The sequence below is a fragment of the Coregonus lavaretus genome, assembly GCF_964263955.1.
Source record: "Coregonus lavaretus genome assembly, chromosome: 8".
Classification (NCBI taxonomy): Eukaryota; Metazoa; Chordata; class Actinopteri; order Salmoniformes; family Salmonidae; genus Coregonus; species Coregonus lavaretus.
Genome location: NC_139995.1, coordinates 36,143,470 through 36,160,607, shown reverse-complemented (window position 1 = coordinate 36,160,607; position 17,138 = coordinate 36,143,470). Strand labels below are relative to the sequence as shown.

Sequence of the window (17,138 nt, the reverse complement as noted above, 5' to 3'; positions counted from 1 at the left end):
GCTTCAGTCAACTTCCGACAGGGGTGTAACAAGCTCATCCACAAGAACGGTACCACTTTTGACATCGAGGAGTATGATAGACTTTACTATCTTAACACTGTAAGTGATGAAAATGATGATGGATGTCATGGGTGCTATGATATTCACACATGGCACAAAATTCTTGGCCACTGTAATTTTGAGGATGTGTCAAAGTTAGAAAATGTGACAGAGGGAATGAAAATCACAGGTAAGATTTACAAATCTACCCTCAACTGTGAAATCTGCACACAGGGAAAATTTGTTCAGAGCAGAAACAGAGAGCCTGATGAAAAGGCAAAAGCAGCTCTTGAGCTTGTGCACACTGATTTGGCTGGCCCTATTGAGCGGAGGCGAAAGATGGGTTCAGATATACTCTAGCATTTACGGATGATTATTCAGGGGCAGTTTTTGTGTATTTCCTAAAAGCAAAAAGTGATACTGTAAAAGCTACTGAGAAGTTTATTGCTGATGTGGCCCCTTATGGAAACATAAAGTGTGTCAGGTCAGATAATGGCACAGAGTACACAGCCAAAGAGTTCCAGTCACTGCTCAGTAAGAATGCCATAAGACATGAAACTTCAGCCCCTTACTCACCCCATCAAAATGGGACCGCTGAGAGAAATTGGAGAACACTGTTTGAAATGGCAAGATGCATGCTACTTGAGAGCAACCTACCAAAGAAATTGTGGACATATGCTGTAATGACTGCTGCAGTAATTCGCAATAGGTGTTACAATAAGCGTGTAGGACAGACTCCACACTACATGTTTACTGGGAGAAAGCCTGATCTTTCAAAGATGAAAGAATTTGGATCTGTTTGCTATGCATACAGACAGAACAAGAAAAAGTTGGACTCAAGATGTGAAAAGGGTATTTTTGTCGGGTATGATAAAAATAGTCCAGCATACCTAGTCTACTACCCAGACACTGGAAAAGTTCTTAAAAACAGATTAGTCAAGTTCGTTACAAAAGGTGTAGTCGAACGCCAAACTCAGACAGATTTGGAAATGAGTGATGATCTTCATGGGGAGAGATTTCAATCCCCCATGCCAAAAGCCAAGATGGCAGATCAAAATTCCGAAGAGACACAAGATGTGCAAATCGAGACTTCAGATAGTCAGAGTCCACGCTATCCAGACAGAGAGAGGAAGAAGCCACAGTACTTAAAAGACTATGAGTGTAAAGTGAAGTGTGATGACCAGATACCACCTAGTGTTGACTACTGCTACAGAGTAATGTGCAATGCACCACAAACCTTCAAAGAAGCAATGATTTCACCAAAATCAGAGATTTGGGCTACTGCTATGAAGGAGGAGATGGATTCCCTTAGGGAAAATGATACATTCACATTGACCACACTGCCAGAGGGTAAAAATGCAGTGGGGGGCAGGTGGGTCTATGCGGTCAAAAACAATTCAGATGAGACTGAGACATACAAGGCAAGATATGTTGCAAAGGGATATAGTCAAGTGGCAGGAATAGACTATAAGGATACTTTTTCTCCAACTGCAAATATGACATCAGTACGTTGTTTGATGCAGCTAGCAGCTCAGTATGACTTAGAGTTACATCAGATGGATGTCAAAACAGCATATCTACATGCTCCTATTGACTGTGAAGTGTACATGGAGCAACCAGAGGGTTTTGAAGTCAGGTCAGATACAGGTGAGCAACTAGTCTGCAAACTGAACAAGTCACTGTACGGCCTGAAACAGTCAGGAAGGAACTGGAACAAAATGTTGCATGATCACCTTAGTGAAAATGGTTTTACACAGAACCCAGCTGATCACTGTGTTTACAACAAACAAACTGCAACAGAAAGGATCATTTTGATAATTTGGGTCGATGATCTAATTATCGCTGCTAGTGATAGTGACTCACTCACAAGTGTAAAAGAAATGTTAAGTGAAAAATTTAAGATGAAAGATCTTGGGAGGCTTAGACATTTCCTAGGCATTGATTTTACACAAAGTGAAGGGAAAATAAAGATGAGCCAAACAAGGTACATAACCAAGATACTGGAAAGGTTTGGTATGTCAGACTGTAAAACAAGGTCAACACCATGTGAACAAAAAACAAACTTTGATGGTGATGGTGAACCTATTGATTCAAAAAGGTATCGTGAAGTGATAGGCAGCTTGATATATGTTATGACATGTACAAGACCGGATATCAGTTGGATTGTCAGCAAGCTGTCACAATACCTATCAGAACCAAAAGAGCAACACTGGATAACAGCTAAACATGTGTTGAGGTACTTGAAGGGGACAATGAATCAGGAGTTGTGTTACAAAAAGGGGGTGGAAAAACTCAACCTCGTAGCATATAGTGATGCTGATTGGGCAGCAGATCAAAGTGACAGACGAAGCATAACAGGGTATTGTTTTAGTTTAACTAAATGTGGACCTGTTATTTCATGGAGGTCTAAGAAGCAGCCAACAGTAGCTTTATCTACATGTGAAGCAGAGTACATGGCACTGGCTGCTACTACACAAGAAAGTTTGTACCTTGTACAGTTATTGGGCCAGATGGATAGTGAGTGCCAATATGCACCAGTAACAATCTTTGAAGATAACCAAGGTGCAATTGCTCTGTCAAAGAACCCAGTATGTCGTCAGAGATGTAAACATGTTGACATCAGATATCATTTCATTCGATCTGCGCTCAGTGATGGCAAAATAAGTATTGAATATTGTCCAACGGCAGACATGGTTGCAGATGTTTTGACTAAACCTGTAACGAAGTTCAAAAATGAAAAATTCTTGGGTTATATGTTTGGAATGTAAACTGACATTTGTGAGATGTATAACTGTAAGCTAAATGTGTTGATAGTTAGGTTGAATACGACTTGTACAGTATAAGAGCAAGTGGGGGTGTTAACATATAGACTAATATGTTATAAATTGTGTTCTTACACTGGTACAGTTATGCCCTATGAGAGATGTACAACTGCGCATGTGCGAAAATAAAGAAAGGGCATTTTCCCGCGTTCTGGTTGAAACACCAACGATGAACATGTGTGTTTATTCCTCCGTTAAGTAAGCCGGTATTCCTGTCCTGAAGATGACAGCACCAACACCTTGCCTTAACCACAACCCTAACCCTAGCTTCACTTCAACAACCTAGTTCAAACCTAACTCTAGCCTCAACCACAACCCTAATTTGGCATAACCTTAACATGCTAACCAGACCGCACGCACGCTTGCGCCATCGAACGCATGTTGATTTTGTCCCACCACACCAGACACGATCAGGATAAGCAGGTTGAAATATCAAAACAAACTCTGAACCAATTATATTAATTTGGGGACAGGTCGAAAAGCATTAAACATTTATGGCAATTTAGCTAGCTTGCTGTTGCTAGCTAATTTATCCTGGGATATAAACATTGGGTTGTTATTTTACCTGAAATGCACAAGGTCCTGTAGTCCGACAATTAATCCCAGTTCATTTTTCAAATCACCCACGTGGGTAGATGCTCCTAAAAACCAATGAGGAGATGGGAGAGGCAGGATTTGCAGCGCGTTGAGCGTTACAAATAGAACAGAGTTCTATTTTAGCACCTGGCCACGCAGATTTACGTTGACGCGTGCGGGCAGTGTGGGTGCAATGATTGAATAACATGTATGTGGACATTTATTTTGCAACGCTCACGCACGCGATGCGTGCGGTGTGGTCTGCATGTATCTCTAATTCAGAGTATGCAGAGTATTGCATATGCGGAGTATTGAAAAAGCAAGAAAGTATTGTTTGTGTCAAAATCATAGCAGGCTCTGATGCTTCGTGGATATTACGAGCTTTTAGCAAGAGGCGTTCAATCAAGAGCCTTGAATGAATAAATTAAGAACGTCAAGCTAGCTCAGATACATTTTTATTTGTTGGGTTCTTGCATAAATGAACATAATCATCATCATTGTGTTTTTACTACCTTGATAAAATACATTACGGTTTATGGCTTCATTTGAGTTCTGGTGGAAATGCTATGTACATAACAACTTGAAATACTATTTACAAAATCAGAGTAATAAAATGAGAATACCCCAGTCAAACAGAACAACACCAAACACAGGCCTCTCATGAAAAAAACAACAACCTTTCATTCAATAGAATAAAATAAGAAGAGTATAGTACAAAAATAAGGGGTATCAGAAGAAAAACGTCTATAACAACAATAACAAAAAGTTCATTTGAGTATGATTTGCCCTAAAAAATAAATAAGTAAATAAATACATCAAATAGATAGAGCTGCAACAACCTCTTTGAATGAAGTGAGATAAAGTCCATAAAGCAAACATATTAAGTAAAGATTTCACTACAACATAACGCCACTCCACCCTGGTCAGCATTGCCATAGTTAAGGTATATGGTGTTGCTAAGACCCCTGACTGGGGCTTGACTCATGTTTGACTGACAGAGCGGGAGGCTTCCCTGCAGATAGATTACTTGTGTTACCATGGTGTTAACATGTAGCTACCTAGGGATCTCCCAGTTACTTCCAGAGGAATACAGAATAAGAGTATGGTAAAGAAAGTATTGGTTCCTATGTAAGAGCAATCTAGTGGAATGAAAAATGCTTCCATCTGAAGTACTGTAGTTGGTTAATTATAATTTAGTTTCATATGGTTTGGCCGCAACGTAGAACACAGTACTCCAAGACAAAATGATTGTGTGTTAAATATGTCCCATGGAAACATTGTTATTATGAGATGATTGTAAAGCGAATGGACTTCATGTCAAACCCTTGTTTTCATTGTGCCATAATTCAGATGGAGTTGAAAGGGTGGAATGGCAGCAGATATTCTGGAAGACTACCTCTTCAACTCAAATCGATCTGTTCTCACAGCGGAGTGTACATACAGTAACAGTCAGATCTCCATTTCCATGGTATAACACAGTAGTTATTTTGTTAACTCGGGGGGGATGGGAGCTAAAGGACAGGCAAGGTTCAAAGTGGGATTATGAAAAAATGTATACTCAAAAAATGCCAAATCCATATCAGTTTTGAAAGATCACATTCTTCTGAAAGCGCAGAGTTTGGAAGCACAAGGATGTCTTATCGCTAAAGGAGTTTGTGGGGAGTTATGAAGCGGATGGAACTACTTATGAGGACATAATCAAGTACATGGGCAGGGAGGGAGGGAGGAGTCCATGTCCTTCTTAGTGTCTCTTGGTGCTGTTATGAAGTGGCCGTTTAAACAAGGGCAGCATTCCAAATGGAACTACATTCCCTATACAGTGCACTACTTTTAACCAGAGTAGTGCACTATAGACAAGTTCCCCAGTCGGCTAGGATCGACTGGCATCTCCTATCATCTTATATTTTGTTTGCAAAAGAAGAATGAAACAACTGTACAAAAAACAATATTGCTTTCAAGTGCTTCTCCTTTCTTTTAAAGTTCTGCTCATAGGGTGATGACATCCTTGCACTGTTTAACGATAGGTGTTTGGCCACAGACAGGGCTGCCACAACCTGAAACTACATGCATTTGAACATAAAAACTGTGTTTTTGGCAGCCAGAGGGAATTTAAAATACATTTAAACACAGCACTTGTCTATTAGGATAACCTCTGATTCTTACGAATGCAAAATGTGTGTAGAAACACAATACTCCTCCTGCAACAAATATCTGTAAGCCTACCTAAACACTTGTGTGTACATCATGGTGTAGCATCTGCAGTACAGCAATGGTGAACGAACAACGATCCATGTCTTTTTTAACATTCCTATAGCACAGACATTTTGTCTTTCTTAATTGTCCAATAGTAAATTGATTGAATGCATGTCTGTCTGTGCCTATTCAAGGCAAACATTGGCCCATATTGCAGAAGTAAGCAACCACTCTATGTCCAATGGGGCTGGATCATTACTCCTTCACAAGGAAGGCCTACATCCATCTTTCTGCTTTAGTGGATCGTTTTAGACAAAAAGTAGAGTTATCGGTTCAATCGTTTCTGGCAGGATAAATATGGAACCTGTGCCAAACAAGATTTTTGGCAGGGTGAGTTATAGAGCAGCAGACTAAACAGCAGACAATGCACCTTTTAAAGGCATTTTCCCCAGACGTTCACAGAGATCGCATTCATGGTAAACACTGTGCATGTCAGGTTAAGCACAAATTACCTTTAAAAGTCTGTTAAAGTACGCTGGTCTTTAACGCGCCTTGGATTGAATCCTGGCTCATGTATGTAAACTCAGTTTATAGTCATATAAAAGGTGGATGAGTCCTGTTACTCGTTTACTCTTTTAGCACGTCAAACTCTCATTTTGAGTTTTAAATAGCAGCTCAGTTTAGAACTTCATTGTTAATGGCGGCAGTCATAGGCTGCCTATATAATGCTGTTATAATGGCATTATTCCTGACAAATTTTTCACTACATAAAACAGTCTGACAATGGATCAAACACATGTAAAACATTTGACTCTTGGTTGAGATTCTTCGCATTTCATTGTCCATAACACATACACTACTAGGTAATGTCTGGTCATAAGTTTAATATAATGGCTGTTGTCATGATCTGCCACTATCTGTTACGTCATGTGTTACAGTAGGTTGTGAAACAGCACACTATATGGCAGCTTCAGGGAAAGTGTAAACTTATTTTCTCCTGTCAGGAGATCATTGACATGGTCAAAGCTAGTGTGGAGACCCTGCATTAAGTCTCACTCACATACACACATCCTTCCATTCATACATACCCACACTTTTTTATTTAACTTAAAATAACATGATATATAACATGTAATATAAAGCACAACAGTTTAAAAAATAACATAACTGAAAACAGGGAAGTCTATTATATCGATCCCCACATTGTGACACATTTAGTGGGCAGTAAAATGTGGTTGTTTTCTGGCATTAATGGCTACCCAGTTTTCCATGACTGAAACATGTCCACATCCAGGGCAGACAAGATAAACCCTTGATACCAGCCACTTCTTGGGGCCGACCTCAGGAGCCCAGTTAAATTATTTAACAACGATTCTTCAGATTATCCAGACCATGGTGAGCATGTGGCTGTCTCGAACAAGGTGACGTTTGTCCATGCATCTGGTCTGTGTGTGTGTGTGTGTGTCTGTGCGTACTTTTGAGTTGAGCTGGTCTGTCATCCGATGCTTGTTGCTTGGAGAACAACAGTGCCCAGTTCTCAGTCTAGTTCCACAAATGATGTATGTGTGTGTGAACATCAGTCAACCTGAGGGTGAGTTTTCCAGCAGTACTAACCAGATCTCAGCAACATAGAGAGAGGTGTGTGTGTGTGTGTGTGTGTGTGTGTGTGTGTGTGTGTGTAAAAGAGGGAAGGAGGTACTTCAACTTGTTCTGCCTCATGGGCTGGGCCGCCATTACAAGAAGGGAGGTGCATCTTTAGCAGTGGTTTAAAGGGTGTCGGTTGGTCCATCTCTCTCTCTCTCTGCTCCCCTCTCTGTCCCTGGGTCCTAGGGCCTGTCAGCCCTGGCTGCCACAGGAGGACAGGCTGTCGTAGAGGGAGTCACTGAGGGATTCAGGCGTCTCTCTCGGGGACAGGATGTCCTCTGGGGTCTCCTTCACCAGCTCCAGTCCTCCATCCTTCCCCACCTCCGGGGCACTGGGCGTCCGCCCCTTACCCCGCTGGCTGAGTCCCATCTGGGGTGGCAGGGGGAGGCTGCCTGGGTCAGTAGCCAGGGGGCGCTGGGGGACACACTGTTTCAAACTCTTGGGGGAGAGGACAGGTGGGCACATGAAGAAGGGGGAGGGAGGAGGGGAACATGGGAGGATATGGATGGTAGGGAGGGACAGGGGGACAGAATTATGCTATAGTTAGTTATTTTAGGACAACGTGAGATTTAACAGATTCTAGGGCAACACGTGCACCGTTGCATTTATATCTGTGACTTCAAGAAATGCTTTTGTCAGTAACCATGTTTCCATCCAACCGAGTAAAGTACATGTCGCATAAAAAACTCACGACAGGCCTAATGGAAACAGACGTTGTTGGTAAACTTTCCTAAATGTCAACAAAACTATACTGAACAAAATATAAATGCAACACGCAACAATTTCAATGATTTTACTGAGTTACAGTTCATATAAGGAAATCAGTCAATTGAAATAAATAAATTAGGCGTAATCTATGGATTTCACATGACTGGGCAGGGGCACAGCCATGGGTGGGCCTGGGAGGGCATAGGCCCAACCACTTGGGAGCAAGGCCCACCCACTGGGGTGCCAGGCCCAGCCAATCAGAATGAGATTTTCCCCAAAAGGGCTTTATTACAGACAGAAATACTCCTCAGTTTCATCGGCTGTCCGGGTGGCTGGTCTCAGACGATCCCACAGGTAAAGAAGCTGGAGGTCCTGGGCTGGCATGGTTACACGTGGTCTGCGGTTGTGAGGCCGGTTGGACGTACTGCCAAATTCTCTAATACGACGTTGGAGGCAGCTTATGGTAGAGAAATAAACATTCAATTCTCTGGCAACAGCTCTGGTGGACATTCCTGCAGTCAGCATGCCAATTGCATGCTCCCTCAAAACTTGAGACATCTGTGGCATTGTTGTGTGACAAAACTGCACATTTTAGGGTGGCCTTTTATTGTCCCCAGCACAAGGTGCATGTGTGTAATGATCAGCAAGATCAGCTTCTTGCTATGTCACACCTGTCAGGTGGATGGATTATCCTGGCAAAGGAGAAATGCTCACTAACAGGGAAATTTGTGCACGAAGTTTGAGAGAAATACGTTTTTTTGTGCATATGGAACATTTCTGGGATCTTTTATTCCACCTCATGAAACATGGGACCAACACTTTACATGTTGCGTTTATATTTTTGTTCAGCATAAATACTTTGACAAGGGTTTATAATTTTTTTGTCTGTGAAATAGATAATGTGACAAACTTATTTTTTGGGATAGAATATTGTTGATATTGCAATTGTTGATATAATAACCATCATATCGTGGGTAATTTGCAGTCATGTGATGCTATTTTTTGGGTCCTCCCACTACGACATGGAAAAGCATGCACAGTTTATTAGGCTAACGATTAAATAAGGGTGGTGAATGTGCACGTTGATAAGTTTGATGATCCTTTCCAATAAATATCGAGGGTCTTAACCCTTGTGGGAATTGGCCTATATGGATAGGGCTAAATTGAAATGTTTCTTACAGAATAAATATGAAATGCATATGCATAACCATGGTAGCAATTGAAAGGGAACAGTTTGGAGATAATGGAGAAATTATTAGATCAAACGTGAGTACACAACAGTTCACTCGACAACATTACACTGTTGATTTTATGTGCATTTTACATTTACTGTAATTTTCGCCGCATTTGTTTATAAATAGTATGGATACATTCAGTAACATAAGATTATTCCTGGAAAATGTGGTGTAGGTGCAACATAAGACAAAACAATGACAAGGGTTTGAGTGAGAGGACTATCTGGTGTCTCCAATGGCCCCACACCTCTCCAAAGCGTGCAGGGTTCCTAAGTAATTTCAATGCACTTTTATGACTCAAAGAAGTGTCTTCAACTATAAGGTGCTTTTTTGAGCTCTCCTAGCTGTCCCGTTAAGGATCTAGAGCAAGCACAGTTGTAGTTGTTTTATTTGGAACACAACCCTGCATCCCCGCCATCCCACAATTACTGTTCCTCTTTACACAATCCAAAAACGGTCCATTATAAATAGCAATCTGGGTCAGGTGGGCATGATTTGTTCTATTGCCAACATGACTAGCTAAGTTATAAAATACGATCGTACAGTCTTTGGCTTTCACAAGGCAATTCAGAGAAACAGATCGTAATTTTGGTGCTCATAGAAAGGAGTCATGAGTGCATTCAGGTGCGTATGCTCAGGCGAATGTTCTTAACAATAAACAAACAGACTCATTCTGTTCAGAACAACCCAGGGTATGACGACATGTCATCTTGTTACTGTACATCAAACATAGTGATCATAAACATTGACACTGTTTATGATATTCGTTTTATGATTTGGAAATGTGAAGTGCACATTTGGACTCACGGGTGTTTGGCTTGCTTGTATGACATCAAAGCGTTACTTATTATAAAACCTCAATGTCTTATCTTTCAAAATACGTCGAGTCATCTTAATTTACATTCCCCACACTCAGACATAATTTATTTGCAAAAGTTGCCCAATTACCAGGAGGGATGGGGGCAACTTCTTGTCGTGCGCGGTGCTCAAGTTCACAACGGTTTCCAGGCAAAACCCATACAGTGCTGTGAAACGCAGAGCCAGAGCTCTGACATCATGTGTAGCATGTTACTGTACAGCCACTACATTCCAATTTAGGAGCGTATTAGTGCCCAAATCTGCCATTTTCAACCCGTATACGGGTATGAGTGTAAAGAGTTAATTTGTATGCTGGTGACATGATGATCGGTGCTTAGCTGCCAATTGACAAATAAAAATTATCTAGCTTTTATTCATAATCTCATCATGTACCCTCTGCACCGTATTAATGAGCTGTTTTCTAGAGTACCTGTGCCAAGTGGGCACATTTTCTGTTTTTCGCATTACTTTTTATGCCAAATGGGATGGAAACACATAGAACTTCTGAAAGGTTTTTACGACAAAGTGCTTCTTATGTGCAGTAAGTAATTACGCACAGCTCTTCATTCGTAACAAGCCAGTTTGATGGAAACACTGCTGCTGTTAAAATGCACACATTTCTTTGCTTGGTGTTAAAAGCTGTGGACTTTCTGTGCATTTCAGTCCAGGCTGCCATTAACGCAGCCATTGAAAAGGGAGAGGAGTCGAAAATAAGTTAGCTCGCTCTCTCTCTCTCTCTCTCTCTCTCTCTCTCTCCTCTCTCTCTCTCTCTCTCTCTCTCCTCTCTCTCTCTCTCTCTCTCTCTCTCTCTCTCTCTCTCTCTCTCTCTCTCTCTCTCTCTCTCTCTCTCTCTCTCTCTCTCCTCTCTCTCTCATCTCTCTCTCTCTCTCTCTCTCTCTCTCTCTCTCTCTCTCTACTCTCTCTCTCTCTCTCTCTCTCTCTCTCTCTCTCTCTCTCTCTCTCTCTCTCTCTCTCTCTCTCTCTCTCTCTCTCTCTCTCTCTCTCTCTCTCTCTCTCTCTCTCTCTCTCTCTCTCTCTCGTGCTGACAAGGGTTGACAACTGACAGGCGAAGTGATCAAGGCCCCAGCTGTCTTTCTATTGGCCTTATCTCTTAAAATATGAATAAAGAGCGGCACTTTCATCATTTCAACTTAGATGAAAAAGATGTCACGTCAGCACAGCACAGATGTTGTCTTCTTCAAAAGTTATTGTTAGGATGGAGATGACTCTCTGACTCACTCACCCTTCTGGATGGGGTCCCCTGGCTGCCCAGGTCTCCCTGCACTTCCAAGTAAACATCAGTGGCTCCCGCAGAGCCTTTCAGATTGGGAAAGGTCCAGTTCTTGGTGGGGGGATTTTGCATATGAGCTCCGTAGGCATCTATGTCTGCATAAGAGCAAATTAAATTCAAAATGTAAAAAGAAAAGAGTGTAGCTCGGGTGTTTTGTTGAAGGTTTAAGCTTGTGTGAATAGTTGATCCAGTTTTAATGAGCCACAAAATATTGGTTTTGCAGGATTTATCATTATATTAACACAACTGATAAAATATGAACTTTCGCAACCATATCTAAACCATTTATGAAAAATGTCAGCATTGAAATGGTCTATATGGGAACACAACAAGTCCTATTGGAATACAAAGTCCAAGAGTCCAAGCTTACCTTCTTGGATGGTGCTGGACAGGTGCATGTTGGGACCTTTTCCCTCCAGCCCTGAGCCATACAGGACAAACGGGTTGACTTCGTCCAGAGATGACAGCTCTCTCTCCAGTGTACGGGCCTTACGCGGAACCTTCATCATGGCCCCATGTTTCCCCTGGGAGCAAGAAAACCCTTGCTCTCCCTGTGGCTTCCCCTTAGGGATGCTCTTCCCTGCCACGCTACTGGCATAGTCTGGCATGGGGAACGTGCCGATGCCACTGTCGAGGGTGCGCATGGAGGCCCCAGAACCTAAACAGTGAGGAAGGAACAATTAAGTAAGACTAGAGTCAGGGGCAGAGTTAGTCAAGGAAAATGGATGACTGACATTATTATGACTCAGCATCATGCTACTCTCACCTGTAAAGTGCTGAGAACTAATGGACTCTGCCAAGCTCTCGTCTGATGTGACCTCATCCTTGCCGATCATATCTGAACCCTGAACCAGCAAGGGTTAATGACAATCATATATACCACTGACACTACATGTGTAGTTTATTAATCTTTCTATAGTGTATCAGAGGAATACGACAGAGAGAAAATAGTTTACCCTGCTCTTGGTGTGGCTGATCCCGTTCCTCTGGTGACTGAAGTTGGGCCGCGACCTCTTAGAGTCAAAGGAGAGGCGTCTGTGTGCCATTCCAAAGGTGGTAGGTATAGCTCCCCTCTCGTCCACCCTGTTTCCAGAACAAGACGTCGAGGGACTTAAGAAGGAAGACGTTACAACAAACTCATAGGGGAACTAGCTTTCGACATTAAACTCTATTTACAAATCCAATTTGATAAGATATAATCATATGAGAAAGAGTTTATATCCCTCTGGCCAAGTTTGATAAATATCTTATGATCACAAATTTAGTACACTCATAGCCCCAGTCTAATATATCCTAGCCAGGGTTTGGATGTATTTAATTAATTCTCAGGTAAATCATCAGGTTATTTAAGAATACATATCATTTTTACCTGTTGAGGAGCTGCTGCATGAAGTTCTCTGCTGTCATTCCTCTGTACATGAGTGACAGTTGGCCCTGGGCCTGGTCCATCACCACCTCACAGGAGTGGCCTCTGCCAGAGCGGTCCATTCCGACCCTGTTCACATATGCCCGCTCCTCTTCCAGCGCCTTCCGCAGGTCCTCTGCCTTCTCCATCAGCTTGGAGATGTTCAGGCTCTCCACCACCTTCTGGGGACCACCTGTCTTTGGGTCCTTAGCCCCTCCGCCAGAGGCAGAGGATGACGAAAGAGAGGAGGACATGTTGATCTTGAGCTTGGACACTTCCGGTTTGCGGCTGAGGGCAGGGAGCTTGCTCTTCCTCAGGCCGAACCAGCTGGCAATGCCATTGGAGGCCTTCTGCTTTGGCTCGGCTGCCTGGCCCCGGTCCTGCTCCTGCAGCTTCAGCATGTTTTCCTCGATGCCGCGCATTACCTTTTGCTCAATGGCAGACTGGGGCACGGGTGGGCCAGACGAGTACGGCTTCTTGTCCTCTTTTGCGATGGCTTCAGTAGATGGCCGCGGTGGCAAAGGAGGAGGAGGCGGGAAGCTCTCTGCATGGACAAAGGTCTTCTTCTTGCCAGCTGTGAGCTTGGTTTTGTCCTCCGGCCGAAGTGGGTGTCTCTGAGCCAGGGCACGGTCCTCATGAATGGGTTTGACCCCTCTGGGGTAAGAGGAAGCCTGGCCGACCTTTGAAGGGGACTTTGACGGGACTTTAGTGGGGCTGTTTTGGGGGCTGGGGGCAGATTTACTGTGGTGGCTCTGGGTGATGGGGCATTTCCCATAGCTCCGCACCACTGGAGGAGTCTCTGTGTTGGAGGATGATGTGCCCATCTTGATCTTTGGACCCTCTGCTTTTGCTACATATATCCTGGGAGAAAACGGTGTCTCCTGCTCTCCCTTGGGTATCGATGATGGGGTAGCTGAAGATTTGGCGCCCGATTCATGTATTGGACCTGGCACCCTAGGGTGACTGCCGAGGCTGGTTTTGGGGTAGGGCTTCCCATCCAGGGAATCAGTGTATTTCTGATTTCTGTGCTGCTCTGCCCCAGTTCTCTCACCTTGCCTTTCAGCAGTCTTGCTTTTCTCAATATTGTTGGTGGGGGGTTTACCTACGTTACTTTGTGCATCCTTCTTGTCCACGGACTGTGCACCTACTGGCAAGTCCTCTGTGCTCTTCAGTTTTCCCAAAGCAGCCAGGCGCTCTTTGAAGGGGTGGTGACTGGACTCACTCTGGGGATTGCCCTGCACCAGTCTCTTGGGGGTGGAGTACCCAGGCGACAGGTCACCTCGCCTGGCTGCAGACTGGATTGGCTGGGCAGGTTCACAGTTCTCTTGGCTGGGCTCCAGAGTTGCCCGGACCTCCTGGTGCCTGTCCCTCATGCTGGAGTAGCTGGGGCGACTACTGTGTGCTTTACTGGCGGCGGAGGAGGACGAGGAGGGGAGGCTGAAGTGTTGGTTTGGCTTGTGCCAGACGGGGCTCTCTGAGTCAGTGTCCTGGTCAGAGAAGTCCTGGTCAGAGAAGTCCTGGTCAGCTGTACCTGGGGACGAGTCGGGGTACTGTGAAGACGAGGGGCTGCGGAGGTTCTCATCTTGCTGACGCTGCTTCTCTACAGGCCCCTCAGGTTGGGGGTAAGGGAGGTACTGGGACGTCTTAAGACCCTCCAGGAACTGGGGCGTCCCATCTGAGGGGCAGACATTCTCGTAGTGGGGCACCTTCTGAGAACCCCTTTGTGCATGAGGGGCGGTGGAGGGGGGTGCCTTTGTGCTGAGGCTGGGTTTGGGCGCAGAGTGGCTGCTGAAAGCAATTTCCTTGGCCATGGGAGTGGGGTCCGCACTGTCCTCTGGTTTGGGTGGGGAGGTGGGGGCGGAGTGCGTGGCAGGGTAGGGGTCTGTTTTGGAGGAGGATGAGGATGGCTGCTTCTCCCTCTCCGTGGTGGTGGCTTTGCGGGTCAGGGCGGGAGAGTGGTACACCTCATAGTTGATGTTGTTTCTGCAGGGGATCTTGGAGCTGCGGGTGAGCTGGGGACTTAAACGGAGGGGGTTGCCTGGTTGTGCCTGGTTGATCCCCGTAGGGATCTTCAGGAACTTGAGCAGCCGGGACGGGGAGGAGATAGGGGAGGGCTTGACTTCACCCAGACCTGAGGAGGGAGTGGTGGGGCTGAGTGCAAGCTTGCTCTTCCCAGAGGGAGGCAGGGCCTGAGCTGAGCTGGTCCTCTCAGGCACTGGGGCTGGAGAGTAAGACTCCACCGCCACCTTCTTGGAGACAGACGTCTCATTGGAGGAGAAGTAGAGCCCATTGCTGATCTGATCACTCACTTCCTGCTCCTCGGGATACCCTGGGTCTGTCTCCATGGCAACATGGTCTGTGTGTGAGGTAGAAGAGTGCAGGCTGTTGTTCACATTGTGTGCCGCTGCTGCCTCTACTTCCAGGTAGCAGCCCTCCTCTGGACTGTCCTCGTTCTGGCTCTGCGACGTTGCCATGACAGCCTTTATGTGCTTCACATCCTCTCCGTGAGAGGGCTGTACATCCGCCCGAGGCGGAGGAGGTTGTTTGCCGGACGGATGCTCATCTTTGTGTCTTTGTAACTTCCTCGGCTCCTCCCCTAGCATCCCGTTGAGGTTGGCTTGGATTAACGAGGAGAGGAAAGGATCAGAAGAACCCAGACCTTCTGGAGTGCGCTCTAGAGAGTCCAATGCTGTTTTGTGCATGTAGCACTGGTTTGTGCTGTCAGCAGAGAGGAGGTGGGGGAGAGCCGCTGCCTGGGGAGGGTCTGTCCTCTGTGCTGACGCCCCCTGGTCCTCTGCCCAGGCCTGCCCGTTAAGGATCTCCACTCTGGCCTGGTGTGAGGTACCATGGCCTTGGGCACACTTCAGCAGGCTGTCCAGGTTGCTCTTCTGGGAGAGTATGTGGCAGGACTGACAGCCCCCGTGTTGTTGTTGCTGATGCTGGGCATGGTCCTCCTGGAGAGCCCCTTCGCCATTGGCGTAATCGTGGATGTCCGAGTCAGAGCTGGAGTGGCGGCAGTGTGACGATGGGTGTGCCACCAGGCGCTGTGGGGCAGGTAACCCCCCAGAGGACATCAGGGACATCTGGTCTCTCTCCATGGAGACCAGCGCCTGGCCCAGGTCGTGGTGATGGGACAGGCAGGAGGAGGGGTGGAACTTGAGTGGGTCTGACTCCTCCAGCTTGCGCAGGACCTCTAGGATGTGTGCTTTCTTCTTGAAGAATGGAGACAGGGCCTCCATGGAGGTGGCAGGGGCCCGGGCCGAGCAGGCTGACCCGTTCTGTGTGCGGTCCTCATTGCTCTGCATAAACAAGGACATTAGGTTAGAAGTTTGTTACATCTTCATCAAACAACACAAACTAAGAACAACACTTCAAGTTAAGTACAGTACGGCTGCAAACTGAAGAAGTGCACACTGCCTCCAACATCTAACACATTGCGTGGAACAAGCTCCCCCACAACGCCAGGACAGCGGAGTCACTGACCACCTTTCGGAGACACTTGAAACCCTACCTCTTTAAGGAATACGTGGAATAGTATAAAGTAATCCTTCTACCCCCCCATAAAAATAAAAATAAAAAAGTGGTTGTCCCACTGGCTATCATAAGTTGAATGCACCAATTTGTAAGTCGCTCTGGATAAGAGCGTCTGCTAAATGATGTAAATGTAAATGTGCACAGTGCACCAGGAGTCATATGCATTGATTTCATGTTGACACTCGATTGTGGAGGTTCCTTTTTACTCTGGTTTTGCTTGGATACTTAATTACTTTTTGAGAGGGCCTGCAACTCATGTTTCAAATGAATATACTTGTTTCAAGTGAACTGTCCAAGTCACCAATGACTCTGTGTCACAGCAAAAGAGGACATGCTGAGAATTCTGAGCACCCTAGTCCTGACAGGGGGAGGAATAAATGAATGACAGATTGAGAAGGAGAGAAGAGTGGAGAGGCGACTGAAGCCACTTTGGTTACACATGGCCTGCCAACCTTAGGAAGCTGTCTTTATCTTTAATTAAAGATGCAATTAATTCTGTAATCAGTGAGAAAATGTATTCTGCTCTCTTCCGCCCTCCTCATCCCCTCTTCCTGGAAAGGTGCCAATTAGAGGTTGACACAGGAGTGAAAATTCATTCCTGTCCTGTCCATTCTTTTCCCGTACTATCCTAATCCCGCAACAGTTCTATAACCACAGAACGTTCCTGTCCCGTCCCGATAAAAATCACTCCTGTCCTGTGCAGAAATCACTTCCTCCATTAGCTGCTTGTTTGTCTCCGCTCTGAGTGTGGTTAGCCACCCAGCCTGCACATAACGTTCTGAGAACCATATGTTCCAAGAACATTAACAAAAAACGTTCTTCTGTGGGAATTT

General features: G+C 45.1%; 1 protein-coding gene across 1 annotated transcript in view; it reads right to left on the bottom strand.

Annotated features, from left to right (window-relative positions):
* Positions 1 to 7,466: 7,466 nt before the first annotated feature.
* The window catches only part of LOC311133524 (nck-associated protein 5-like), a gene marked incomplete at both ends in the record, with an annotated part of 33,305 nt that continues 23,633 nt past the window's right edge, over positions 7,467 to 17,138 (bottom strand). Inside the window, 6 exons of the mRNA XM_084167029.1 lie at positions 7,467 to 7,712; positions 11,319 to 11,461; positions 11,737 to 12,024; positions 12,133 to 12,211; positions 12,302 to 12,476; positions 12,736 to 16,070. Coding sequence (XP_084023155.1) covers positions 7,467 to 7,712; positions 11,319 to 11,461; positions 11,737 to 12,024; positions 12,133 to 12,211; positions 12,302 to 12,476; positions 12,736 to 16,070 — 4,266 coding nt within the window. The remainder of the gene's footprint in view (positions 7,713 to 11,318; positions 11,462 to 11,736; positions 12,025 to 12,132; positions 12,212 to 12,301; positions 12,477 to 12,735; positions 16,071 to 17,138) is intronic.